At 55.5% G+C, this 27,296-nt stretch overlaps 1 protein-coding gene across 2 annotated transcripts in view; it reads left to right on the top strand.

Moving 5' to 3' along the window:
* The first annotated feature begins 2,270 nt into the window (after window positions 1–2,270).
* Window positions 2,271–27,296, top strand: part of NSD2 (nuclear receptor binding SET domain protein 2) — an 89,246-nt gene continuing 64,220 nt past the window's right edge. Inside the window, exons 1-3 of one of the 2 annotated variants that reach the window (XM_058301535.1) lie at window positions 2,271–2,336; window positions 21,222–21,845; window positions 24,110–24,272. In XM_058301535.1, coding sequence (XP_058157518.1) covers window positions 21,309–21,845; window positions 24,110–24,272 — 700 coding nt within the window. In that variant the 5' untranslated portion in view covers window positions 2,271–2,336; window positions 21,222–21,308. Of the gene's footprint in view, window positions 2,337–21,221; window positions 21,846–24,109; window positions 24,273–27,296 lie in introns of those variants that run through there. The other variant, XM_058301548.2, reaches the window with a different exon arrangement.

The following is a 27,296-nucleotide window of genomic DNA, read 5'->3' as shown; positions in this document are numbered from 1 at the left end:
TTACATGTTGATTGCACGACTCTCTTTTTAAAAGGAGCTCTAACTCCAAATATGTGAAAACCCAAGTGGGGGTGGGAATGCCTTGATCTGCAGGGATTGACGGGGAGCTGGGGAGGCAGGCGGCTAGGCTGGCAGGGTGTCCCCCAGGGGGACCCACGGCCGGAGATGTTTGGCACAAGCAAACGCCTCCCCTCCCCCAGCTGGGCTCCCTGTGGCCCGAGGGCAATCCTGGCCAAGAAAACCGCCGGGCAGGAGCCCAGGACACTGCTCAGGGTACAGCACGTGCATGGCAGGGCCTCAGCACACACACACACACACCCTGGATGAAAGGGGAAACAATTCTGCCCTCCCTTCCAGCGGGGACCCTCGGCCAGTCCCTGCCCCCAAATCCTGCCTGCTGTTGATGGGCCAGCGTTGTTCCTGTACGTGCAGCTCCCACCCAGCCCAAGGAGCGCCGACTTAACACTCCAAAGTTTGGGGGCCACTCAGAAGCTTCAGGAGCTGACTGGGCCGGGGGCTGGAGCAAGGGGCTTGCCACGTCCTGGGCCGCAGCGCTGGCCCCAATACCCGAGCATGGCGGGGGCGCCTGTTGTACTTGTGGGTGACCTGAGCATTTTTGTGAGGGGCACCCAGCAGGACAGGCCCTGGGGTGGGACTTGGGGTGCACAGGCTGTGGCCTGCAGCTGAGTCCTCTGTCCCTTCTGCTTCCCTCAGCAGCACGGGGCCTTGGGGCCGGGTGGGAAGGAGTGACTCCAGGCCAGACACCAGGTGCCAGGGCCCGGGCTGGCTTCCTTGATCTCACACACAGAGACCTCGCAGCAGCTTGGCCTCTGCAGTCAGGGCGGTCGAGGCTGAGGCTGGGGGTCTAGCCTTGCACCCAGGGTTCTGAGTGTGGGGACTGGCCTGGTGCCCATCTGTGCCTCCCGCTGCGGGTGCTGCCCCGAGCTTGCCCCCTCCCAAACCTCGCGTCCCCCGGACACCTCTACCTCCACTGCCCCGGTTGCCGCTCCCCTGGGGCCTGCATCTGCAGTCCAGCCCCCTTCAGCTGTCACGGGGCTGGGTTCTTTGGAAGCAGAGCTGAGATGGAGGTTCCCTGGGGATTGCACTTGGGAAGGGCAGAAGGGGCCGGAGGAGGAGCAGGACCATGGGCAGACCCCCCAAGCCTTGGCCAGCCAGCGCCCACCAGAGTCCTGCAGGGGCTGAACTGACCAGGCCTTTATACTGCAGCCCGCGGAAGGGTGTGAACTGGGGCGAGGGGGCTCTCTGCTGCCGAGGGGATGCCGGAGGCTGGACAGCGGCTCCGCAAAGGGGAGCCGGGAGCGCACGCGTTCCCGCTGTCCTACAGCTGGGCCCCACACCGAGGACCCCTGGCCCTCTTCCTCTTCCCAGCGCCCCCCCTCAGCCTGAGGGAGGGAGCCAGCCTGCGGCCGCCGGGGTCCAGGCAGCCCACGCCGGCCAGCTCTGGCCGGGGCCCTTCGCTCTCCGGCCTGTTTGCCCTGCTCCCGTGGGCGCTGCTGACCCCGTCCCAAGTTTAGCTCTGGGGCCAGGAGCGCGGGGGTCCGGGGGCCCCCGGGGCCCACGCAAGGACAAGGGCTGCGGCCGGCGGCTCCTCTCGGCGCCCGGGCCCCGAGCGCCCGCCTCGCCCCGCGCAGGCCCGCGAGCGTCCAGGCCCGGGCGCCCCCGTGGGGCAGGCCTCCCGCGCGCGCCCGCGGCCCCCGCCGCCCCACGGCCGTTTGCGCAGCCCCCGGCGCCGCGCGCTACGTCACCGCTCCCACGGCCGCGCGCCCACGGGCTCGGTGGCGCCCGCGCGGGGCCGGCTGCGGGCGCTGATTGGGCGCGCGGGCCGTGACGTCACGGCGCCCCCGGCCGCCTCCCCCCCCCCCCCCAGCGCCGGCCCCAGGTTTTCGACTCGGCCGCCGCCCGGCGCGCGCGCGGCTGAGGAGAAGGCGCCGCGGCGGGGCGCGCGCTCGGGCGTTGCTCTGAGGCGGCCGCGGGGTCCCGGCCCCGGCCCCCAGCCCGCGCTCGCCGCCCGCGCCGCCCCCGCCCCCGCCGCCGCCCGCGCGCCCCGGCCCCGCGCCGCGCGGATTTGAAAAGCCCGGTCCGCCGGCAGCGCCAGCGCGGCAGCCAATCAGCGGCGCGCGCTTTTCCCGCGGCTCCGAGGGCGGCGGCGGGCGGGGCGCGGGGCCTGGGCCTGGCCGCGCTTCGCCGCCGCCGCCGCCCCCTCCCCGCCGCCCCGCCCGCCCGCCCGCGCGGCCCCGGCCCCCGCCCGGCCCCGCCGCCGCCGCCGCGCCCACGGAGCCCCGCCGCCGCGCCCCGGAGGAGGCGACGCACCGCAGGTCACTGGGCGGCCGCCGGGCCCGCGCTCCCGCCGAGCGCCGCGCCGGGCCGGGGAGGGCGGGCGGGCCTGCTGGGCCGCGGCCTGGCGGCGCCGCGGCCCCGGGCGGGCGGGCGGGCGGGCGGCCATGTTGGGCCCGGCCGGGCCGTGCACCTGTGCGGGGCCGGCCCGGGCGGCCGCCTTTGTTCGCGGCGGCGCCGGGCGGGCCGGGCCGGCCTTTGTGCGGGGCCGCGGGGCCCGGGGCCGCGGGCGGTGGGAGGGGCGCCGGGGGCCGCCGCCGCGCCGGGCGGACACGCGCGGGCCGTTTGTCAGCCGCGCGGGCGCGGGGCCGGCCGGGCCGCGGCAGGTGGCCGGGGGCGTGGGGGGCCCGGCTCGGGTCGGGGGGGGGGTGGGGGGACCCGGCCCGGGGGTACCTGACTGGGGAGGGGGTGCCCGGCCTGGGAGGGACGCCGGCTGAGGAGGGGCGCGGGGGGCAGCGGCCCGGCCCGCGGGGTGGGGGGGCCTGGCGGCGGCGGCCGCCCGCGCCGCCTCGGTAAAACCTCGACATTTCCGAGAGGCGACGGCGAGCCTCGGCGAGCGGGAAAAGCATGGGGGGCCCCGCCGTGCCGCCCGCGCCCGGGACGGAGGAGGCGCGCTTGACGGTCGCTTGAAACTGGTGTCAGAACCGCCCCGCGACCCGCAGCGTGTGGGGGCGGCCAGTGGGGCCCTTTACTCCTCGTTTTAAACAGACCGTGCGAGGCCGCCCGGGTGGGGAGGCGTGCATGCAGAGCCACGGCAGGAACGCGCTTCGCTCCTGCCCTCCGCCTGCGAGCAGAGGTGTTCAGCGCTCGCACCTGTGGTTCTGATCCCCGGCCGCCCGCCTACCTCCGTTTGCTGTCACCGCACTGTGTATTTCTTAATAGTGCAGTGGAGATGGACAGTTCAGTGGGGGGGGGGGGCACCTAACCTAAAGCTGGGGCTTGAACGGTGTAATTTTTCCCGATGTTTTTCATGTTCTGGTTATGTATTTCAATATGTCGAGGACATTGCTGTTAAAATGCACCTCTCCAATCCATGGCAACAGAAGTCCTTTTGTGGGGTGTTTTCCCTCTGCTGCCGCCCCTCTCGACTGCTCCTGCCCTCCCAGCCCACGGTGATAGCTCCAGTCTGAGCCGCTGGCTGGAAGCGAAGGGCTCATGCCTGAGGCACGAGGACTTTGAGTCATTTCCTCTCCTCTCCTTTCCTTCCATTTTCTCAGCCGCCCGGCAGTCTTGGGTTTGGGGCCAGTGGCTGGCCAAGCGAAAGGCCACTGCAGGGTCGTGCGTTTGCACGAGCGTTTGCGGAGAACTCTTGTCAATTCCGTACAGAAAGGGTTCCGTCCTGACCGCAGAGCTACAAAGCGGGCAGGCCCCTGGCCGCCGCGGTAAACACCCGATGGGGAGCAGATCAGCTACGTCCCAAATTTCAGAGGCTGAGCAGCGCTTGACTCGCATGTGTGCGCGTCCGTGACAGAGTCCCGTGTCATTTGTGAACTCCATTACCTTGGGCCCTGTGGAGACACAGAGAGCACAACAAACTGGTGGAAGGCTGCCGGGCTTGGTGGCGGCCCGGGGCCAGTACCTGCCGAGAGGAGGGGCCGAGGGAAGACGTCGGAGTGGCAGTGCCAGCCTGCGGACTGGTGAGGCGCGCCCAGCCCTCCTGAGGCTTCCTCCTAGAAGGCATCAGCCTTTAAAAGGCGCACTGCAAACTAATTAGCCACTTCCTTTTTATGGTTTGACGCTTCAGTGTCAAACAAGTAAAAGTAGGTGGAATTAGACTTTACTGAAGAGTGCCACTGAGGAGATGGAAAGTACTAGAATGAAACGTGTGCTGTGTGTGATGCAAGATTCTCGTCACCAGATAGGAGCGCCCATGAGCTGAGATGGGGCCAAAGTTAACCCAGGCTTATTTCTCCCCATCCTTTTTAATGTGGGCAAATAACCTTTCAGAGCAAAAGCTCTAATTAATCAGGAGGAACGGAAGATTTGGGCTTTGTCATCGTGTGTTGTGATTTCGAGTGTTTTTTTCTTTTTCCTAACCCTCGCCTGTTTGTGGCTGAGGAATGTGTGCCGCTTTCGGGAAGCATCTTAACCCCCCAGACCTCACTGTCCCCTGGCCCTGCTGCGGTAACCGTGTCCTTGTTCCTACACACGTGGTGCTCCTGCTGCCTCCAGGCCCTTGCCTGGCTGTCCTTGGGCATGACCGCACGGTCCTCCCTCTGCACGGCCTTGCAGTGCCGTGTGTCCCCCCTCGGGTTCTTGAGGAGGTAGGACTCTGCTGTCACTGTGCTCCTTACCGCAGGTCCTCAGTAAGTGCTGACCAGAGGCACGGGGCCCAGGGCCAAGAGCCCGTCCTCAGGCGGTGGCTGCCTCTCAGCCACGTTGGAACAGAGAGGGACCCTCGCGAGAGCAGGGGCTGGCCTGGCCGAGGCCACGCACCCCGCTTTCGCCAGGGCGCCTCACCCTGTGTGCCAGGCAGCCCTGCCCTTTCCTCCGCCTTTTCCACCCCAGCTGATGTGAATGCCGAAGGAAAAGTCATTGTGAAACACCACAGAAGTGTGAGTACAGAGGGAGTCGGTACTGCCTCCGCGGGGAAGCAAGCCGCGTGCCCTGCTGGACCTCCTTGCGCGCCCCTTTCTCTGTCCCCGGCAGGGCGAGAGCCTAAAGCACCTGAAGTGCAAGGGCAAGGCCTGCAGGATCCCCTCTCCTCCCCTCTCACCTTACCAGCTGCATTCGTGTGACTTGTTCCTTCTTTTTCCGAGAACGGTGACTTACAGTATGTACGTGGGAGAAGAAGACTGCTGTCGGCTTCCTAGGGACTCTGGCATTTTTCATTTGTCTTTTGGTTGCAGGATAGCTTTTAAAGGAGTTGCTTGATTTGATGAAATTTGATTTGCTAGTTAAAAAATCAAGACAAGCCTCAAATGAATTTTTCCTAAAACCAAATGGTCATGGAGGAGTTTTCAAAGTATTTTGATTTCTGTGCTACATGGTTTCAGCAAAATGTAAGAGGATAGAAATTTTGGAGTGTTGGTCGAGCTGAATGGGAGACTTCCAGCAGGTGTGCAGGGAAAAACTGCTTTTTCTTGTTGGAAAGAGTTGAGACGTCAGTTTTTGAGTTGACTGGGGCTGGCATGGAAAGAGTTGATGATACGAATTGTATTTGTTCTGCTGTTTAAGTGTCTGTCCTATCAGCAGTGTTCCCACAGTCCACGTGTCATGTCCTCATGTGGGTGTTTGCCGCTCTGTCCTGGAGGCCTCTGGTTCAGAACCTGTTGGTGCCCCTGCGGTCCACGCACCAAAGCCGGGCTGGTCTTTGTAGAGGCAGGTACGGTCCGGAAATGCCCTGCTCGGCTCCCTGCCAGGATCTCCACCGCCTGTCGGGGTTCAGGTCCAGTCTTACTGGGCTTTCTGCTTCCATGGCACTTGGCACGCGGCCCTCCCCCGGGTCTCTGCGTGGTCAGTTGTTATATCACTGCTCCCCTTGGCAGCTTTCTTTTTATATATATTTTTTTACTAAAGAAGTTGTGAGCTGCGAAAACCATCATTCATAGTGTGCAGAATTCCCATACATCACCCCTACACCAACACGTTGTACTGTTGTGGCGCATTCGTTACAGATGATGAGAGAATACCATCGCACTGTTACCCTAACGGGTCCAAAGCGTGCCTTTGGTGTATTTTTTCCATGCCCCCCCATTACTAACACAGCACCTTCCTTGAGGATGCAAGACTATTACAATATTGCTGCTAACTGTAGTTCATAAGTTACATTAGTTTATTTTCCCTTGCTTCTCTGTGTTCTTGCCACCTTGTAATAGTGGGGTAATCTGCTCTAGTTTCTGGAACAGTCTTGTTTTTTGCTGTTAACCGCACTTGCACCCAGCTCCGGGTTCCCTGTGCTACTCCGTGCCTAGGCTGTTCTCTGGCTTCTTTCAGTTCCTATTTACGGCCCTGGGCGACCCCTCTCCTGCCATCTTTTCTCCTTCCTCCTCTCCCCTGCAGGCCTCAGGGGGCCCCCCTGCTGGACTGCCGTCACCGACGGCCTGGGCAGGTCTCCTGGTGACCTCAAGTACCTTGTGCTTCTCTGTGTTGCTCTGCTCCAGCCTCAGACCACCGTGCTTCCCCAGAAACCTGCTGGGCGCACGCTGCACCTGCCCCCGGGCTTTGCTCAGCCCTCCCCTCCTCGGGGCGCTGGCCACTGCCGTGCGCTTTCTCCACAGCACTCTTGTCCTCTGATGCTGTCTCACCTGTTGGCCATCTCCTGCCCACCTGGGTCTGTCTGCGAGGGGGATCAGATCCTCAGTGCTGGAATGTTCTGTGTGGCTACCAGGATGCAGGAATCCTCCTCCCCTTGCACAGTACCAGCAGACACTGTGTTTTCAGAAGTGGGTGCCTGAAAGGAGGGCGGGAGGACACTGTGCAGGGTCGGGGCTTGGCCAGCACCAGGGGTGCGGTGGGTGGCCTTAGGCACAGTAGTGGGAGTGGGGTGGGCAGTGGCTACGGCCTTGATGGGGCTGTGGCACGGCATGAGGGGAGAGGTGGCTAGGATGATCCTACCACTTAGGGTCTGAAAGACTGGCCGGTGGGCTCTGTTTTGCTCTCACTGTGACCCAGTGACAGCCAAGGGGAGCAGAGTTCTGATAAACCTCTCCTTCCTTCCAAAGAGAGCCTCTTGTCCCACCTACCTGCCTAAAACATGGCCCGTATGCTGCTCTGTTCACCCAGAAGAGGAAATCCCATGCCTCGTGCATGGCATGGGGCTGCCCGTGGCCCTGGCGTCCTCGCTGGCAGGTGCCTGGGCTGCCTGCGGCTCCTGTCAGCCGCGCTGCCTGCAGCGACCTTGCCCGCTGCCTCTGCTCCTGGCAGCTCTCCTCGGTGGCTGCGTCCTCAGGGTCCCTCGGTCCAAGGCTCTCCTCATCCCCACAGGTTGCGGGACCCTGAGCTCCGGGCCCTGGGATGGCAGCTAGCACAGGTGGGGTCTTGCCCACGGCGAGGGCCCCTGACTGTCCACACCCTCTGGGCTTCCCGCAGTGCCTGGAAGGCACCCAGTTCACAAGTGAAGATCGCTCTTGGGTTTTCTTTTTTCCTAAGGATTTTTAGTTGGTAAAAATGTGAAATTCCTAGGTTTTTAAAGCGTTGGAGATAGGAGGCTTCTGTGCCGACACGGGTGCCCTGTATGGAGCTTGGCGCGGCAGCGAGTGTCCTCTGCCTCTCCTCTGGGGGCCCTCGCAGCAGAATGGAGTCCCCGGGAGGTCAAATAAGAGTGGCAAGCATACGCGAGAGCGCCAGAGCCCCTGCCGCTGAGCCAGGGTCACGCTGCTCCACCTCTCGGGGGACGTTGGACACAAGCTGCCTCTGAGCGGAGGGGCTCCTACACTTCTGTCAGCGCGGCAATGCCCTTTTCTTCACTCGTTGAACAGATAGGCACATATCGACTGTATGCTGGCAGAGCAGAGACCTGAGCCTGTGGCCTCGTGGCACTCACAGGCCCGTGGGGCAGAGAGTCAGGAGAGAGATGGGAACCATGGCCCCCATCTGTGGAAACCTTGGGATAATAGTGCCAAAAAACCACATCTGAGTCTGATGAAACCTCTATACCCAACAGCCAGTTTGCAAGTAATGCAGAGAAGAGAGAAACGTGCTAAATTACACCACGGGGTTGCTCTTAGCAAAACTCAGAATGTGGGAAACTACAAGGCCAATTACCTGGTCTTTTCAACAATTTAAAAAAATGCAAGGAGCTCTGGATGACAAGAGATTGGAGGCCTATCGGATAGTTGGAATAGATAGAGCTTATCTGTGGCTGAGTCAGACTGAGTATAGCTGTAGAAACACAACAACTAGATACCACTTATGATGGGTGAGATAATTATAATTTTGAACGATGACTAGATTTGTTATTGGAATTTTTTTAAGCTGTGCTAGTTGTTTTGCTGTGATGTTTGAGAAAAGCATTCCTAACCCTTTAGGGGTGCATACAGGTATTTTCAGGTGAAGCAACACACCACCTGGGATTTGCCTCAAGGTTCTGTGGAAGAGGGAGTTGGCGAGGGCGTGGCTGGAGTGGGGCTGGCCTAGGCTGGTGGTAGCTCTGGTGCCTGAGGCCACTGTTGGGTCTTCCTCTACGTGTGTTCCGAATTCTCCCTAAGAAGCAGCCGAGAGAGAGAGCTGGGAGGGAAGGACCAGGTGCTGGGAGTGGGAAAGGCCTCCCAGCGTCCCAGTGAGGACGACACTGGACCTGAGAGCCGAGGGATCCACAGGGCGGGTGCCGGTACTACAGGAGGAGGAGCTGCCTGTGCAGAGACCTGGGTCAGGGCGAGGGGCAGATGAGCACAGCAAAGCTGACAGGCCTGCGGGGTGCCCGTCCGGTGGTCCTCAGGCTGCTTCCAGACTGGCAGCGCTGGCTCCCCTGGGGACCTGTTAGAGAGGCAAATTCTCGGCCCCACCCCTCACCTGCTGGAGCACACGCTTGGGTGGGGCCCATCAGTCTGCGTTCTGGCATGCTGTCCAGGTGCTCGTCGGCCCCTCAGAGCAAGGGCCTGCCCGGGGTCTCCTGAGGGGAACAGCCGGCAGGGAGTGGTGTCTGTCCAGGTGGGAGAGGAGGGGAGAGGAGGCACAGCTGGGCAGCCGCTGGGAGGACGATGCGTCGGGCAGGTCAGGCGGGTGGGAGGGGCACGATGGCCCCTGAGTTTTTGTCTGACAGAACAAGGAGGATGGAGGGCACTCACTGGCCCCATGAAGGGTTCTGGAGGAGTGTTTATTTTTCCCAGGGTTCAGAAGCAAGTAAGGGGAAGCCTGGGGAGGAGAGAGGGAGGAGTCGCTGGCCCCGTGGCCTGAACGTCAGCTCCTCGTTGAAGCCCACGCTGGGCCCCGGGAAACTGCGTCCCCCTGCCTGCTGTCTCCTGGTCCTGCTCTCCCCTTTCCGCAGCAGCGACCACCCTCTTTGGTATGTTTGACTCGGCTTGCTTGTCTCTGCTGGCCCGTGCTCCCGGAACTGAGCTAGCCTTGGCGGGAGCCTGGCGTGTGCACGCTGGGAGTGCTGGGTGGGTGTTGTGTGTGGCGGTGTCGCCAGTGCAGGTCCAGCCCCTGCGGTCCCCCTCTCAGCAGACCAGAGAGCAGGCAGCGTGCGTGGGGCTTGGGGTGGCAGGGAAGGGCCGCTCAGCAGAGCCTCTGGTGTGGGCTGTGGGCATGCTCCGTGCACAGCTCTGCCTGCTGCCTGGGCGAGGAGGCCCCTTCGGCTTGGCCGCTGCCCCTGCTGCTATGTGGTGGCTGTGGAGGGGCTGCCACCTGGCGTGAGAACGTGGAGAAGCCTCTGTCCCTTCAGGCAGCGTACTCCTCTCACAGGGAGAAAACCGAGGTGCCAGTGGGGCAGCACCCCCTCAAATGAAGGGTCACACAGTGAGACTTCTGTGAAAGCTGCATGTGGAAAAGTTAGGTCTCTCCCCTTTGGCCTTCCCCTGAAACTGTGTGCTGAATCTGTGAGGGATGAGTTAACGGTCTGTGGTCCTTTTCTGTTGAGTTCTGAGATCTGCAGGTGAAGCACTGGTTTCCTTAGAGTTGAGCTGCCTGTAGCAGCCGTGATTCTTGTGGGTAGCGCAGGTCTTCGGAGCTCTCAGTGGGGTCCACTCTGCTCCGAGGGAGGGCCGTGCATCAGCAGGGTAAGCCGACAGCAGCCGAGGCCTCTGGCCCGTCCCTTGTTGTGCTGTTGGGGTGTGGGTGGTGGCTTGGAGGAAGCAGTGACAGAGTAAGCCGCCGGCACTGCTTCTCGCAAGCTTCTAAGACAGAAGGAATCTGTGTCTTGCTGGCGCGTTGCGGGGAGACTCGTTTTAACGGGGTACTGGCGCTGCATCTCTGTTCCTTGGAGCCGTGCACAGGGGCCGCCCTGGTCTAGCCCGTGCCCTCCTGGTGGGTTTCCCTTGTTGCATGGGTGCCTTTGTGGCTCCCATGGAGTCCCCAGCCTCTCCTTTGGTCCTGAGGCCTTGTGCCGCATCTCTGTTGTGCCGTGCCCTTGACTGAGAGCTGGGCCACTGGCACAGGAGGGCTGGGCAGCATGCAGCAGAGGCAGGCGCCAGCGGTACACATGGAAAAAGAGAACGCTCAATTATTGTCAATAATTTTATAGTCAGGAAATAAAATATACTAATGTAATACAAGAAAGTGGAAAGAAAATTGTAATGGTAATATTACCAACCTTAACATTTAGGTGTATGTCAGTAGATCTTTTCCTCTATCAACCTGAAACATGCACATTAAAGACAGTTTGTTCTATGAGGGTCATAGCTCAAAACAAACAGTCCTTTTTCCACTCTGCTAGGCAATCTCTTTGCTCTTTTAACCGTTTCTTTTGGTATTTATCCACCTTTTTAATAACAACTTGCTTATTTTGCTAGTTTTAGAACTTCCAGTCTTGACAATTCTACGTGAAGCCTCACCCGTGGAAGGCGATGACTCTGCTTTCTCATACCACTTGCCTCCCCTCGCCCTCCACTGCTTCCCAGTCTTGGTGTTGCTGTCATCTACTGCTGCATGACCAGCTCTTCCCGAGTTTAGTGGACAAAAACACTGCAACAGCTATCGTTTACAGTTTTGCAGTTTGGTTGTGGTTTCCAGGGCTGGTTTCTCTTGAGTGTGTGGCATCAGCTCATTTCACTCAAATGGCTGGTGGTACTGGCTGTGGCTATGGGCTGTGGCACTCCCTGGGGTGGGCTAGTCCACGAGGCTGCTTGGGCCTCCTCACCGCCAAGAGGGAGGAAGGAAAACCTGCCAGACCTTTGGAAGGCTGGCCTGGGAGCTGGTATGGCATGACCGGCCAGGTCCTGGCAGTGGAAGCAGTCACGGGTCAGGCCAGGCTCCAGGGCATGGAGAAATCGGCTTCCGCTCCTGGTGGGTGAGCGACGGCGAGTGTGGACCGCCTTTTCTTCACCTCAGCTTTGTAACAGTTTTTGGTTAAAATTAGTATTTGTCAATTATTTTACTCATCTAAGCCATGCACTGCAATTTTCTTTCTTGCATGCTGTTTTGTTGTTCTGGTGTGTAATGACAGCTTTCTGTTAGCTCAGTTTTCCCCGTGGTGACTCCTAAGTCAGCCCCAGGTTTTCCAGGTGAACTGCATGGAAGGCCTTTGTGACGCACGCAGCCACGCTCCTCCATGCTTGACCTCCTGCTTCTAGGCTCCACCTGTCGAGGTGCAGGTCCTCTCCCGTGTCCGCCATCCTCTGGGGGTGGAGCAGCGCTTCTGTGATGGCCTGTCTTCCTTGGCTTCCCTTCACGTTGTCCTGGCACACCTGGTGGTTACCTGTGGTGGGCTGTGTGGGAGGTCCATTCCTGGGGCTTACAGGCCCGACCTCCTGTGCTGGGCTTAGGCTCCTCCCTCCCTCCCTCTCTTATATCCTTGATTAAATTTATTCCTAGATATTTGATTCTTTTAGTTGCTTTTGCATGTAGAATTTTTTCTCAATTTCCTTTTCAGATTGTTTATTACTTGTGTATAGAAATACTACTGGTTTTTGCACCAGTTTGCTGAATAATAAGCCGTAGTAGCTTTTGTTGTAGATTTTTCAGGATTTTCTGTAGATAGAATTATATCATTTGCAAATAGGGAGAGTTTTACTTTTTCCTTTCCTGTTTGGAGGTCCTTTATTTCTTTTTTTTTGCCTCTTTGCTCTGGCTAGAACTCCAGCACATTGCTGAGTAACGGTGGGGACAGCGGGCATTCTCGTCTTGCTCCTGATCTTACAGGGAAAGCTCTCAGCCTCTCCCCATTGAGTGTGATGTTGGCTGTGGGTTCTTCATAGATGCCCTTTATCGTGTCGAGGAAGTTTCCTTCTAGTCCGAGTTTTCTGAGTGTTTTTTATCAGGAAGAGCTGAATTTTTTTATCAGGAAGAGCTGAATTTTGTCATACACCATTTCTGAGTCAATTGAGATGGCTGGAACCTCCAGTGCCATGTGGAATAGCAGAGTTACAATGCTTCCTGATCTTAGAGGGAAACTTCCAGGCTTTCACCATTAAGATGTTTGCTTGGGCTTTTCATATATGCCCTTTATCATGTTAAGAAAGTTTCCTTTTATTTCTATTGTTCTATCAAGATATAAGTATTTTATCAAGAAGAGGTGCTAGGTTTTGTCAAATGCCTTTTCTGCATTGATCAAGATGCTCGTGTGTGTTTTCCTTCACTCTGTTAATGTGGTTGATTAATTTTCTTACGTTGAACCACTCTTGCATACCTGGAATAACTCCCATTTGATCTTCGTGAATGATTCTTTTAATATGCCGTTGGAGTCGATTTGTAAATATTTTGTTGCATCTGTATTTGTGAGGAATGTTGGCCTATAATTTTCTTTTCATGTGATTTCTTTACCAGGCTTTGGTATGAGGGTGATGTTGGCCTCAGAAATAGCCTGGGAAGTGCTCCCTCTGCTTCGCGTTTCTGGAAGAGTTTGAGGAGTGCAGGTGGTAGTTCTCCTGGGACTGTTTGGTAAAGTTTCACCAGTGAAGGGGTCTGGTGCTGGTCCTGGGCTTTGCTTTGCTGGGAGGTTGGTTTTTGTTTTGAGGTACCAGGGCTGGGGATTGAAACCTGGTGATGGCCCAGTGGTTAGGGTGTCCACCTACCATATAGGAGGACCACGGTTCAAACCCCGGGCCTTGACCCGTGTGGAGCTGGCCCATGTGCCGTGCTGATGCGTGCAAGGAATGCTGTGCCACGCAGGGGTGTCCCCGCATAGGGGAGCCCCACGCGCAAGGAGTGCGCCCCATAAGGACAGGTGCCCAGCGTGAAACAAAGTGCAGCCTGCCCAGGAATGGCGCTGCACACACGGAGAGCTGACACAACAAGATGACCCAACAAAAAGAAACATAGATTCCCATGCTGCTGACAACAACAAAAGTGAACAAAGAAGAACACGCAGCAAATAGACACAGAGAACAGACAACTGGGGAGGCAGAGGGGAGAGAAATAAATAAATAAATCTTTAAAAAAATATTTTAAAAAAAGAAACCTGGGACCCCCCCATGTGGGAAGCAGGCGCTTAACTGCTTGAGCCACATCTCTTCCCTGTTGGGAGGTTTTTGTGTTTTTTTTAAAGATTTATTTATTTACTTTATTTCATCCCCCTACCTCCCCAGATGGTTCTGCCGTTTGCTCATTGTTTGCCCTCCTTCTCCAGGAGACACCAGAACCAAACCTGGGACCTCCCACATGGGAGGCGAGTGCCCAGGGGCCTGAGCCACATCAATTCCCCATGGGTTGTGACATCTGCTGGCTTGTGGCATCTCCTCTTTAGGTGTCTGCTCGTGTTTGTGGCAGGTGTGACATCTGCTCACCTTCTCCAGGAGGCACCAAGACCCAAACCCAGGACCTCCCATGTGGTAGGCTGGTGCCCAACTGGTTGAGCACATCTGCTTCCTCTGTTGGGAGGTTTTTGATAACTGACTGTTCAACCTTTTGGTCGTGGGACAGCTTATTGAGTTATTTCTTTGGTAGTTTTTAACCTTTGATTTCTTTTTGGAACTCCTATTATGTGAGTGTTTGATTGGCACAGTCCTCAGATTTTTTTCTTTATCTCTTCTATATTACTCCTTTCTTTCCTCTCTCCCTTCTTTGCTTCCTCTTCGACCTTTCCTCTCTCCTCTTCTTTGCCTTCCAACTTCTTCCTCTCCCTCCTTCTCTTCCTCCGCCCTTCCTCCTCTCCCTCCTTTCCATCCCCTTTTCTTCCTTTCCACCCTTCCTTTGTTCCCTACTCCCCCCTCTTCCCCTTGTCCTTTTGCCTGGGCTTAGGGAGCATTTGGCAGGACTTGAGGAGGCCCATGGGACTTGCTCTAAGAGTGCGTCTGGTGCGGCTGGTGGCCCCGTGGTTGGCTGGGGGCGGGAGCTGGTGGGAGGGCCTTGCTGAGAGTGGTGGGCTCCGCGACGTTCCCTGTCCTCGGAGGCATCCTCTGGCTGCTTGGGCTGAGGGCCAGTCAGGTCACCCCTGGACTTTGCCCACGGCTGGATCTTTTCCCGGCCCCTTCCCCTTCAGTGTGCCCCTCCCTGGACTGAACCTCCAGGCTTGCTGCACTGGAGCGGGGTTGGCTGCCAGGCTGCGGGGCACGAGGCGGTCTTCCCTGACTTTGATGCGAATCTTCTTTAGATGAAGAGCGTTTCAGGTTTGGGAGCAGATGCCTCTGCTCTATTCAGCACGTCGTCTTCTTGCCTTAAGTATGTCTGCGAGGGGAGACAGGGAGAGGATGGTGCTAAAACATGGTGCTACAGCTTAACAGTTTAATACCTTTCCTCTTCTACGAAAGAGTTTACGTGTTTAAAAAATTGAGACAAAATTCACAGAATGTAAAATTCACCATTTTAACCAGTCTAATCTGTACAATTTGGTGGTGTTTAGTAGATTCCCCGTATTGTACAACCATCACAACTGTCTAATTAGAGAACTTTGTCATCATCCCAAAAGGAACTGTTAGCAAGAAAGCTGCACCTGTAAGAGAACAAAATCTCACCCAATTGTGGAGGAGAAAAGAATTTTATTAATGATCTTGCAAGAATGGGCGCACGACCTAGATAAAATGGCCGGAGCACCAAACAGCAAGAAATACTAACATTTATACCCTAAACCTAACACTCAGGTCCCTCCTCTGCCCCCCATTGATTGAGTCCTTCAGGGGTTACAGCCTATCCGAGAGGTCTGACTAATCTGGTTCCTGCTCTGAGTCGCTGCTCCCCAGTTCCCTACACTCCCAGGCTGGTGCCGCTTTCCCTCCTGGCGCTGCTTTCCAAATTCCATGCCACTTTCACTGTTGGTCCCGCCCTTGCTTCTCACCATTGGCCGCCCTCGCTTTGGCCCCGCCCTTGCTTTGGCACCACTTTTCAAATTCTTGGTGCCAAAGCTGCTAGAACCCCTCTCCATCCCTCATCCAACTGCAGAGCCAGCTCTGGCTTCCCCTTTATGTGAAAGTTAAACTTAACCCTTTCCTTACAAAACCGTGTACCCACGAAGCAGTGGCTCCCCCTTCCCTCCTTCCCTCAGCCTCTGCAACCCCTGATCTACCTTCCGTGTCTGGCTTTGCCCAGACGGGACGTTTCATAGAAACAGGATCTTACAGTATGTGGCCTTCTGGGTCTGCTGCTTTCACTTAGCTTAATGTCGGCGAGGTCATCCGTGTCGTCTCGTGTCAGCCCTTCTTTCTTTATACGGCTGAAGACTGCTCCGTTGTGAGAACGTACCGCACTTTGCTTGGCCAGTCCTCGACTGATGGGCACTGGGGTTCCTTGGGGCTGTTAGGAGCAAATCTGCTGTGCATGTTTGTGTCCAAGAGTTGTGCGAGCATGTGTTTTCAGTTCTTCTGGGAGTGGAGTTGTTGGGTTGTGTGGTGACTCTGTTTAGTTTTTTGAGGAACTGCCAGCCTGTTTTCCGCAGTGGCTGCCTTATTTTACCTTGCTGCTAGCAATGCATAAGTGTTCCAAAGATTTGACATTTTACACTAAGAAATATAGAGTAAAACAGAAAAACCAGTAATTGGAACCACAGAAAGTGCCAGTTTATGTGTAATCACGAGGTCCAGGTTGAGGTTGAGGGGAAGGGATGCAGGACATATGTGTGCCCACAGCTCGCGCTGCCTGGCCTGCAGCTCCTGGCTTCTTCGCAGCCCACACAGCCAAGGAGACAGGTCAGCATTTCTGCAGGAGAAGAAAACGTGTGCTCTGAGCAGCCTCCACATTTTCTGGAATGATGCTCTATCGGGGGAGTTTAGAGGGATAGCACAGTCTGGGTCCCCAGCCCCTGTCCTGGAGCCAGCTCTGTGCTGCCTTGTCGTTCCTCTCGTACCGTTCTTTCCAGTTAGGGTTCAGCAAGGGCAGGCCAAAGTGTGTTTCGGGTAGATCAGTGCGAGGTGCTGGAAATAAGGGCGTCTTAGGGGTCACACATGCAAACTCCCGGTTCCCGGTTAGTCCCTCCCGTGCCCTGGACCCTCTCCTGGCTCTTGGGAATGTCCTGAAGGCCTGTCCTGGCAGCGAGGCCTCCCCCGGGGCCCTGTCCCCTCACTGCAGTGGCTGGACATCTCCGTGAGTGGGGCGGTGGGGCCTTCAAGCCCGGAGGAGGGCGAGCCTTGGAGCTGAGCGGCCGGGTGCAGCGGGGAAGACTTCCCTCCCCTCCTCCTCTTCCCTCGCCCTCCCGAGGCCTCCGGGTGTTTCTCTGGCCTCTCTCTCCCCTAGCACCTGAGCTCCCCAAGGAAGCCAGGAGTGGGTTCTCCTGCCGTCCCCCCAGGCCGGGCTGGGGTCTGGTCAATTACAGGTCCCGAAAATGCCCGTTCTCCCTGTCCCTGCCCTCAGAACCTCCAGTGCTGCTGCCTTCACATCAGTGGTGTAATTTCGTCCATTGCTAGAATCAGAGTAAGTCTGTAGCAGAATCCCAGGAAGTCCCTCTAGTCCATCGTTCATTCCCCAGGCCGGAGGGTCCTCGAATGGAGAGGGGCTTCAGTCCGTACAGCTGAGGGGTGGCACTCTCTTGTTTGCAGTCGTAGGCTCTCTTGGCTCCTCGGTGTGGTGGTTGTCCATCATCATCTCCTTGTTAGTTGTCCTGGGTGAGTCCACTGAGCTGGAGAGTAGGTGTTGCAACGCCGTTGAGGCTCAGGGCCCAGCTGGCACATGGACAGCCCAGAGATTCAAGGCTCTTGGACGTACACCTACCAACTCCAGCACCTACTATGAGTTCAAATTAACAGTTACTTTAAAGATACTCCATATTCTTGTATTTACTTCTTTTCCCTTGCTGAAGTCTAGCAATTAACTTACTCTTTTTTTTATATGTAGATTTTTATTCTTTTCTAAAAAATTTTTTATTCCCTCCGCCCCCCCTCCCATGTCTGCTCTCTCTGTCCATTCACTGTGTGTTCGTCTGTGTCTGTTGTATTTTCGTTAGGTGGCTCCAGGAACCCATCCTGGGACCTTCAGGAGTAGGAGGGAGGCGATCGTTCTCGTGAAACCTCAGCTCCGTAGTTCGCTGCATCTCTTATTGTCTCTTCTCTGTGTCTCTTTTTTGTGTCATCTGCTGGGCAGGCTGCACTCTTGTGTGGGGGACCCTCCTTGTGCGGGGTGGCACTCCTATGTGGGGGCACCCCTGCATGGCACGGCACTCCTTGCACGTGGGCCAGCTCACCACACGGGCCAGGAAGCCCTGGGTATCGAACCCTGGACTTCTATATGGTAGGTGGATGCTCTATCAGTTGAGCCACATCCGCTTCCCTAAATTATTCTAAGGTTTTAAGATTTTCCTTCTATTCTTAATGTTCTGCAGTTTCAGTACAATGTATCCAGGTAAGGATTTGTTTTCATTTATTTTGTACAGAACCCTGGGTGCTTTTTTTTTTTTTTCACTTAAACATTTAATTTTGAAATAACTTCAGATTTACAGGACAGTTACAAAACATTTGTGAAGAGGTTGTATATGTTATGTTCCTTTTTTTTTTTAAGATTTATTTTTTATTTTGCTCCCCTCCCCACTCTCCCCACCCCCCCGTTGTCTGCTCTCTGTGTCCATTCGCTGTGTTCTTCTGTGTCCGCTTGTATTCTTGTTAGCAGCACTAGGAATCTGTGTCTTTTTTTGTTGCGTCATCTTGCTGCATCAGCTCTCTGTGTGTGCGGTGCCATTCCTGGGCAGTCTGCACTTTTTTCCGCATTGGGTGGCTCTCCTTGCAGGGTGCACTCCTTGCACATGGGGCTCCCCTATGTGGGGGACACCCCTGCGTGGCAGGGCACTCCTTGTGCGCATCAGCACTGCGCGTGGGCCAGCTGCACATGGGCCAGGAGGCTCTAGGTTTGAACCCTGGACCTCCCATGTGGTAGGCGGTTGCTCTATCCGTTGGACCAAATCTCCTTCCCTGTTTTGTTCCTTGAACGCATAACACTTCCCTGTACGTTTCTGGAAATAAGGATATTCACTTATGTAACCACCTAAAGAAATCTAACATTGATTTAAGGCTTTCAGTCTGTACCAGAGGTTCTTAACCTTTTTTGTTCACTGGACCTTTTTGCCAGTCAGGTGAGCACCACCTAATCCTGTGTGTTATTTAATAAATATGTCATACCTGCACCAACACGTCCCCACAAGAATAACGTTTTCTTGAATTTCTACTCAAGCTCATGGACCCCTGGTTAAAAACCCTGGTCTACACTTCAGTTTCTTTTCCTGTGTCCCAGTAATGTCCTTTTGGGCCTTTGTCCTGCTGCTGCAGGCTCTTCGTGGGGTCTGGGCCGGTTAGGCCCACGCTGCGCCCCAGAGCCCGGGCTGCAGGCCGCCTGCATTCCCAGCCCAGACTCCCTCTTCTGCTTTGGCCTAGCGTAGGCCTCTGCCTTTTCCCCTTGACCATGATGTTTTAGCCACCATCACCAAATCTGCAGTCTGTTACCACAGAGAACTCCTGAGCGTGGCTTGGGTACGCTTGTGGCTAAGTCCTCTTCGGCTCTGGAAGCTAGTCTTTTCATGCTTGGCTCAATCTGATTTACTTAGAGTTTGATGATTTTTTACAGTCATACTCGACTGATCTGGGCCTCTAGATTTTTTTTTTAATTGAGCTAAAATTCACTCAACATATAATTAACTACCGTAAAGTGTACAAACCAGTGGCATTTAGTACACTCACAATATAGCTTTGTTTAGTATTCTGTCTTTTCTGGTTTTGGTATAAAGATGACAGTGTTGTATCATGTTTTGGGAAACTCTCCATCGTTTTCTATGTTCTGGAATAATTTAATAGGAATGATATTTATTTATTTATTTATTTATTTATTTATTTTTTTTTTAAAAGATTTATTTATTTATTTAATTTCCCCCCCTCCCCTGGTTGTCTGTTCTTGGTGTCTATTTGCTGCGTCTTGTTTCTTTGTCCGCTTCTGTTGTCGTCAGCGGCACGGGAAGTGTGGGCGGCGCCATTCCTGGGCAGGCTGCTCTTTCTTTTCACGCTGGGCGGCTTTCCTCACGGGCGCACTCCTTGCGCGTGGGGCTCCCCGACGCGGGGGACACCCTTGCGTGGCACAGCACTCCTTGCGCGCATCAGCACTGCGCACGGCCAGCTCCACACGGGTCAAGGAGGCCCGGGGTTTGAACCGCGGACCTCCCATATGGTAGACGGACGCCCTAACCACTGGGCCAAAGTCCGTTTCCCTATTTATTTATTTTTTATTTATTTATTATTTTTTTAAATTACATTAAAAAAAATATATGAGGTCCCATTCAACCCCACCGTCCCCGCCCCCCACTCCCCCCACAGCAACACTCTCTCCCATCATCGTGATACATCCATTGCACCTGGTAAGTTCATCTCTGAGCATCACTGCACCCCATAGTCAATGGTCCACATCATAGCCCAGACTCTCACGTTCCATCCAGTGGGCCCTGGGGGGATCTACAGTGTCCCGTAATTGTCCGTGAAGCACTATCCAGGACAACTCCACGTCCCGAAAACGCCTCCACATCTCATCTCTTCCTCCCGTTCCCCACACCCAGCAGCCCCCATGACTACCGTTCCCACACCCATTCCACATTTTCTCTGTGGACATTGGATTGGTTGTGTCCATTGCACACCTATGTCAAGTGAGGGCTTAGATTCCACATGGGTACTGGATGCACTCAAACGTTTTGACCTGTGTCTCGGTGTTAAAAGGTTGTCAGTGCACGTTCAACTGACCTGGAACTTGAGCTCTTGTCTTCCTTGGGGCCCCTTCCTCCGCTGCCGGCTCCCACCTGCTCTCCCTGTCTGCGGCTCCCCAGTGCTGCTGCTGGGGCTTGGGCTTCCCAGCCAGGCTCTCCGTGGCAGGGCCGCCTTCTGCACTGCCTGATGGATGTGCAGCCGCCGCCTTCCGGCCGCGACCGTCCACACTGTCTCCAGATGGGTTTCTGTGGGGTCAGGGAGCAGTGTGGGCTCTGCTTGAGGACCGCTGCCCCCACTTCTAGGTGTCTGCAGACCTCTCATCCTCACCTCCTTCCTGCTTGCGTCTCCAAGGGGCCTCTCGGGCACCAGTGATGGCACGTTGTGGATGCTTCCTCAGCCTGGTGGGAGCCTGCCTGCCCTTTGGGGTTCTGACCCATACCCCCTGCTCACCTCACTGGGCATGCCCTGCCTGAGGCTGCAGCTGCTTGGCCAAGACCCGGGACACCAGGGCTGCGGGGCCTCTGAACCCAGCACCTGGGTGGTCTGCCTTGGCTGCTGGTGCTCTGGATTGGTTCTTTTCTCCACATTGCAAAGTAGAGGGTGTCAGGGCCCCTCAAGTTGCCCTTGACTAGTGAGTCTTCAGGTCGCAGCTAAGTATGGCGTCCTCTGCTGCAGTGGTCTTGTCCTTTGGACTGCTCTACTCAGCGCCAAACCAGAGCTGCCTGAGTTGTCCTCCCTTGGAGAATCTCTGGGACTGGTCCTGCATGAGGAGTGGGTGGGCCGGCTTTGCAGCCTGTCTGACTGCGCAGCAGGGCTGCTGAGCCTCTCCTGTACTGGAGCAGATGGGCAGAGCGCCCCCAGGACTGTATGGCCGCCTTCCCGCGTTGGTGCTTGCTTTTCTGTGTCTGCCCCTGGGTGGGTCCCAGGGAAGAGGCGCCACTGAGTTGGGCGCCTACGGCCACGTCGCTGGTTAGCGGCAGGGCAGGGCTTGCAGTCCGTGTCCCAGACCAACCTCCGTGCCCCTCCGTTTTGTTGTTGTTCCTCGTTGCTTTTCCTTTTGACTATCATTTTGAGATTATGTCATCTCGTCGTATGAGAGCTGCCTCCTGCAACCCAAATAGTTGTAGGAAGCATTGTCAGTGGCTTCAGGAAGACGCAGTGTTGTGAAGGGTTGGCGTGCTTCTCCTAGGTTCTAGACCATAATATGTCTCTCCTCTCTCTTTAACGCTGCAGTGTTCTAAGAGCGGAGGCACTGGGCTGCATGGGCTTCCGCATCGGGAGACGCTCTCCTCAGCTCAGAAAACTGTAGAGCGCGCCAAGATGAAGCAGACGCCGGAGGTCCTCGGAAGTGCGGCTGGAAAGACTCAGGCCTGTGAGGTGAATCGGGAGTGTTCCGTGTTCCTCAGCAAAGCCCAGCTTTCTCCCACGCTGCAGGAGGGGGTCGTGCCGAGGTTTAACGGCCACGACGCACTCCCCTTTATTCCAGCTGAGAAGCTGAAAGACCTCACTTCCCGCGTGTTTAACGGAGAGCCTGGCGCTCATGATGCCAAATTGCGGTTCGAGTCCCAGGAAACGAAAGGAATCGGGACACCACCTAACACTACCCCCATCAAAAATGGCTCTCCGGAAATTAAGCTGAAAATCACCAAAACATATATGAATGGGAAACCGCTCTTTGAATCTTCCATTTGTGGTGACACTGCTGCAGATATGTCTCAGTCAGAAGAAAATGGACAAAAAGCAGAAAACAAGGCCAGAAGGAGCAGAAAGAGAAGCATCAAGTATGACTCTCTACTGGAGCAGGGCCTTGTCGAAGCAGCTTTAGTGTCCCAGATCTCAGGGCCTGCTGATAAAAAGGTATTTCTGAACGTCTCTGTCGGGCCGGGTGGGAAGCAGCAGCACGGGACCGGGAGCAGGCGCCCTGAGAACTGCGAGGGAGGCTGCTTGCGCAGAGCAGGAGGTGGCGACTGCACCCCAGGACACCTCGAGCCGCACCCTGAGGCTGCGCAGCAGCTGTGAGGCCTAGAGGTTGACTAAGAGTCCACGTGAAAATGTCCAGGAAGAAGCAAAACCAGTTTCTGGCCAGGTCTGGCCAGTTCCAGAACCCTTGACCTTTAGTTGGTCCTGATTTCCTGGTTCTCGTCTCCATTTAGGGTCATTTGAGATGTGTTGGGATTTGGCGTGGGGCTTCTGACCCCTGCACCGGGGCTGGGCGGGAAGCAGAGCTGTGCAGACGCCTGCCCTTGCCCGGGTTCCCTGTCCTTCTCAGGGCCTGGCTCCTTCCAGCTCCAGCCCAGAGCCTGACACTTTGAACTCCTTGTCAGAGACTGAAGGGAGAACCTTGTCTTCATGACAGAAGCACACTCGGCGGTGCCATCTTGTCCTGCCTGGTGGTCTGTGCCACTGTGTCTTTAAAATGGCCCTCAGATGGTCTTAGGACTCAAGTGGGTGTAAGCTGTGAAAAAGCTGAGGCCACTTGGCCTTGGCCGATGGGAACAGGGCGGGCAGCATAGCCTCCTGCACTGTGCGTGTGTCGGGCCTGGCTGCCTACAGGGCGCCTGGTGCCCTCCTTGGCTCAGCGTCGTGCATGGCCTCTAGTTGCCACTCCACGTCCACTTGCCCTGCAGCGGTGGTGGGCCGGGGCAGGAAGGTGGAGCCAGCGAGGGGCATTGTCACCAAGGTTGGAGTACTTAGTTTAAATTACGGTTGAGGGATTTATTTAGGGTTTCCACAGAAAGGGAAAGGCTGGAATTTCTTTGAAAGCATCAAAGAGCTTTGAAGCTTTAAAAACTTGTTTTTCGTGTGCTTGGCAGTTGGTTATCCCATGCTGATAATGTATGCAGCAGCGAATTTTTTTTTTCCTACCTGGTTGCATCCTCGCCTTTTCGGTGCGTTGCTTTATGGCGGGGCCTGTACCTCTCCGTGCAGGTCTGGGACACCTTTTTTCATTTTTTTATCAGGAGGTCCTGGGGACTGAACCCGGGTCCTCCATATGGTAAATGGGAGCTCAATTGCTCGAGCCACAGCTGCTTCCCAGCAGTGAACTTTTTAAGAGCCCAGTAATTGGGGCCGATGGAGTGATTTTGCGAAGTGCCCAGGCTGTGGGGCAAGGCTTCTGCTGGAGCTGCCTGACCTGGCCTTCACTCCTACTTCTGCTGCGTGGCTTTTGTCAAAATGCGGGTAAGTGGCTGGATTTCTGACTCCTCGTCTGCCAAATGGAGATGGCAAACCCGCCTCCCGGCGGTGTCCTGTGCCTTAAATGAGACAATGAAAGTGGGCACAGGGCACACTTGGACAGGCAGATTGTGGCAGCTCTGTGCCTGTGTCACCAGCATGTGGCACTAGCCCCATTGCACAGATGAGGAAACTGAGGCCTGGCGAAACCCAGTGATTTGCCCAAGAATTAAGAGTGGAGGATCAGGAGTTCACACAGGGGCCTTTCTGGTGTGAGCGCATCCTTTCCTTGCTGCCCTGTAATACGAATTTTGCATTAGCTGATTAACTTCGCAGTTCGGGAGCCTGCAGGCTCACTCAGGAGGGAGGAGAGGGAGGCGTCCACGCTCTCTGTCCTCTGCCTATCTAGCCATAGGTGCCGGGCCTGCCCTGGCCTTGCAGCTTCCCCCTGGAGGGCAGAGCTGGGAAGGTGGGTGGAGAGAAGTTCGCCCTTGCTGGATTGTTCCATCTCATAACCAGCCCCTTTCCTACAGGTGAAGAAACTGAGACTTGGAGAGTTCCTGACCAGATGACCAGAGGGGAGCTGGGCTCGGCTCCCAGCCTTCCCTGGGCCCTTGCCTCACCCAGGGGTCGTGGCATTGTGGGTGACGCTCGTTTCCAGCCCGTGGCTGTGCAGTCAGGGTTTTTGAGTAGGCGAATAAGGCACCATTGAAGCCTGCCTGCGGGCCGGGGCCCTGGACATCTTTGTGCAGTGGAGCGCCGCTGTGTGCCAGGCCCCGCACAGCCATTTGGCGAGGGCAGGGGAGAGCCGGGGGCAGGGTCGGTGGTGGGCTCTCTGGGGAGTGGGAGCTCTTTCGGGGGCGTGTGGAGGCCTTCGGCTGCACGCCGGGCTTGGCGGCAGCTGTTCGATGTCTCAGTGTTTGGTTTCTGATGACGTTCATTTTCAGGTGCTAGGTAAGAAAGAGTCCTGTCCAAATGTTGGCCGAGACAAAGACCATCTGCTCAAGTACAGCGTTGGCGACTTGGTGTGGTCCAAAGTGTCGGGGTACCCCTGGTGGCCGTGCATGGTGTCTGCCGACCCGCTCCTCCACAGCCACACCAAGCTGAAAGGTACGCACGGGCCTCCTTCCTTGTCACCTCCAGGTTTCCTTTTCCTGTAAGTGGCCCTCCTGGGGTTCATTTTACACCTTCACGTGAAGTTAGCGATTAATTCGGATGTGACCTATTTCCATTTATATTCAACTTAGAATTGTATTTCATCTGATTGAATTTAGTTAGAGGCATTGACAGAGAAATCGGTTCTTCCTTGTATTGGTTTTTAGGTTTACGATAAATCATTTATTATACTTAAAGTGACTGCTTATTTCATCATGACTTGCAGAAATAGTACTTCATACGAAGTTTATGTGAGAAAAATGTCCAAGTTTATTTTGTTAGGCTTGTGGGAGGAGGGAAAAAACTAGAAATTATCTTTGGTCTCATGAATTTGTACATTTTACAGCTAAAGCGTGTGTTCAAAGTGCAATAGGTCATTTATACTAATTCAAATAATAAATGGACAATGTATAAGTGAGTTTTCGGAGGAAAGCAAACCAGGGTATCAGGAGGTTTGAGGTTTTTAAGTTCTTCTGGAGTAAAGTTTGAATTTAGTTTGGGAGGATGAGCGGTGGTGAGTAAACAGTTGGAGCTAAGCAAGCAAGCTCCCTGGAACCTGTGCTCCTTCAAAAGCATGCAGGTATTGCCATTCTGCTTGTTTGTTTGTTCTTTTTAAAGTATTCATTTGTTTGTTTAAAAAACTCTGACGCTTACAGTTCAAAGTGGAGCAATACAGGAGTGTACAAGTCTAGCCTCACCTCGGTCCACCAACTTTTATTTATTTATTTAAATATTTTTTAAAGATTTATTTATTTCTCTCCCCTTCCCCCACCCCGGTTGTCTGTTCTCTCTCTCCATTTGCTGCGTCTTCTTTGTCCGCTTCTGTTGTTGTCAGTGGCATGGGAATCTGTGTTTCTTTTTGTTGCGTCATCTTGTTGTGTCAGCTCTCTGTGTGTGCGGCACCATTCCTGGGTAGGCTACACTTTCTTTCGCGCTGGATGACTCTCCTTACGGGTCGCACTCCTTGCACGTGGAGCTCCCCTACGTGGGGCCACTCCTGCGTGGCACAGCACTCCTTGTGGGCATCAGCAGTATGCATGGGCCAGCTCCACACGGGTCAAGGAGGCCCGGGGTTTGAACCGCGGACCTCCCATGTGGTAGACGGACGCCCTAAACACTGGGCCAAGTCTGCTTCCCCAACTTTTATTTTATTTTTTTGAGGTACTGGGGCTAGGGATTGAACCTGGGACCTCGTATGTGGGAAGCTGGCGCTCAACCACTGAGCTACATCAGCTCCTCTGACGTGGTTTTTTCATTTGTTTGCTTGATTTTTGTTTTTAGGAGGCACTGGGAACCAAACCCAGGACCTTCCATGTGGGAAGCAGGTGCTCAACAGCTTGAGCCATATCAGCTCCCTCACCTACCTTTTTTAAAAAAAATATTTATTTGTTTTTACTATTTATTCCACTACCACCCCCTTTGTTGTTTTGTTTTTTAAAGATTTATTTCTCTCCCCTTCCCCCCCACCCGGGTTGTCTGTTCTCTGTGTCAATTTGCTCTGTCTTCTTTGTCCGCTTCTGTTGTCAGCGGCACGGGACTCTGTGTCTCTTTGTTGCGTCATCTTGTTGTGTCAGCTCTCCGTGTGTGCAGCGCCATTCCTGGGCAGGCTGCACTTTCTTTCGCGCTGGGCGGCTCTCCTTAGGGGGTGCACTCGTTGTGCGTGAGGCTCCCCTACGCGGGGGACACCCCTGCATGGCACGGCACTCCTTGCGCGCGTCAGCACTGTGTATGGGCTAGCTCCACATGGGTCAAGGAGGTCCGGGGTTTGAACCACGAACTGCGAACCTCCCATGTGGTAGACGGACGCCCTAACCACTGGGCCAAGTCCGCCGCCACCCCCCCCCCCCTTGTTGTTGGCGCTCACTGTCTGTTCTCAGCTCTCTGTGGTGGTGCGCCAGCTTGCCTTCACCAGGAGACCTCGGGTATCGAACTTAGGGCCTCCCATATGGTAGAAAGGAGCCTAATCCCTTGAGCCACTTCTGCTTCCCTCCCTGACTTGCTTTTAATGTCTTGTTATACCTGCTCCATCTCTTTCTATAAAAACACTTGCCCTTTACTAAATGATCTGATGGCATCATATCATGGCCTTCTTCCCTAAGTATGCCAGCAGGGGCCTTCCAAGAGCAAGGACAATTTCTGACCCACCCATACCTACCTGTACCCATACTTAACGTAAATGTATCCCCAGAATTGCCTCTGCCACTTTTCCTTCAGTCCAGGATTGGGCCAGGGTGTGTGCATTGCATTTGGCTGCCATGCCTCTTCAGCCTCTCTGTCTACGGCACTCCCCAGCCCAGTGTCCGTTCTTCTCAACGACGCCCTCCTGGTCAGTCCACAGAGCCTTGTGTGCTCCTCATGGTCTGGTGAGGGCCAGGATGACCGGGCAGGGCGCCACTTGGGTGATGGAGGTGGTGGTGGGAAAAGCAGCTCAGACTTGGGAACCTGCACTGTGGCTCTGCAGGAGGAGGGACAGCATCCCTTAGCTGGAGGCCAGCATTGTCCTGCCTCCGCCCTCCAGGGCAGCCACCCACCTGGGGAGGGCGCAGGTGCAGAAGGCTGACACCTGCACGGGAAAAGCCGTTCGGAAGGAGAACTGGAGCCGTGTAGTGGCCCCGGTCAGAGAAGAGCATGCACAGGGGGGTGAGGGAGGGCGTGGGTCACAGTTGCCTCAGAGGCCATGCTGGCAGCTTCCCACAGTCAGGGGAGAGCCTGGTCCCCCGTGGTTATTGACGAGTGAGGGGCACGCCCAGAGACCAGGCTTCCACCCAGCTTCCCCACAATTTGAGCATTCTTGGTGATGCTTATCTGAATTGCTTATTTGTTGGGTTATCAAATGGTAACTCTTCCCTTTTATCTTGCTTTCCATGTTTAATTTGCTGTTACTTTTCTGTGAAAATGAGCTTCCCTTTTAAAAATTAGTTTTCTGTGTTTACAGTCCTTGTTCTTTTGTTTCCCTTTTATATTTTTTACTGTGGTAAA

Source organism: Dasypus novemcinctus, chromosome 1 (genome assembly GCF_030445035.2).
Source record: "Dasypus novemcinctus isolate mDasNov1 chromosome 1, mDasNov1.1.hap2, whole genome shotgun sequence".
Lineage (NCBI taxonomy): Eukaryota > Metazoa > Chordata > Mammalia > Cingulata > Dasypodidae > Dasypus > Dasypus novemcinctus.
Note: the sequence above shows the minus strand (reverse complement) of the source record. Positions and strands in the feature narration are given on the sequence as shown.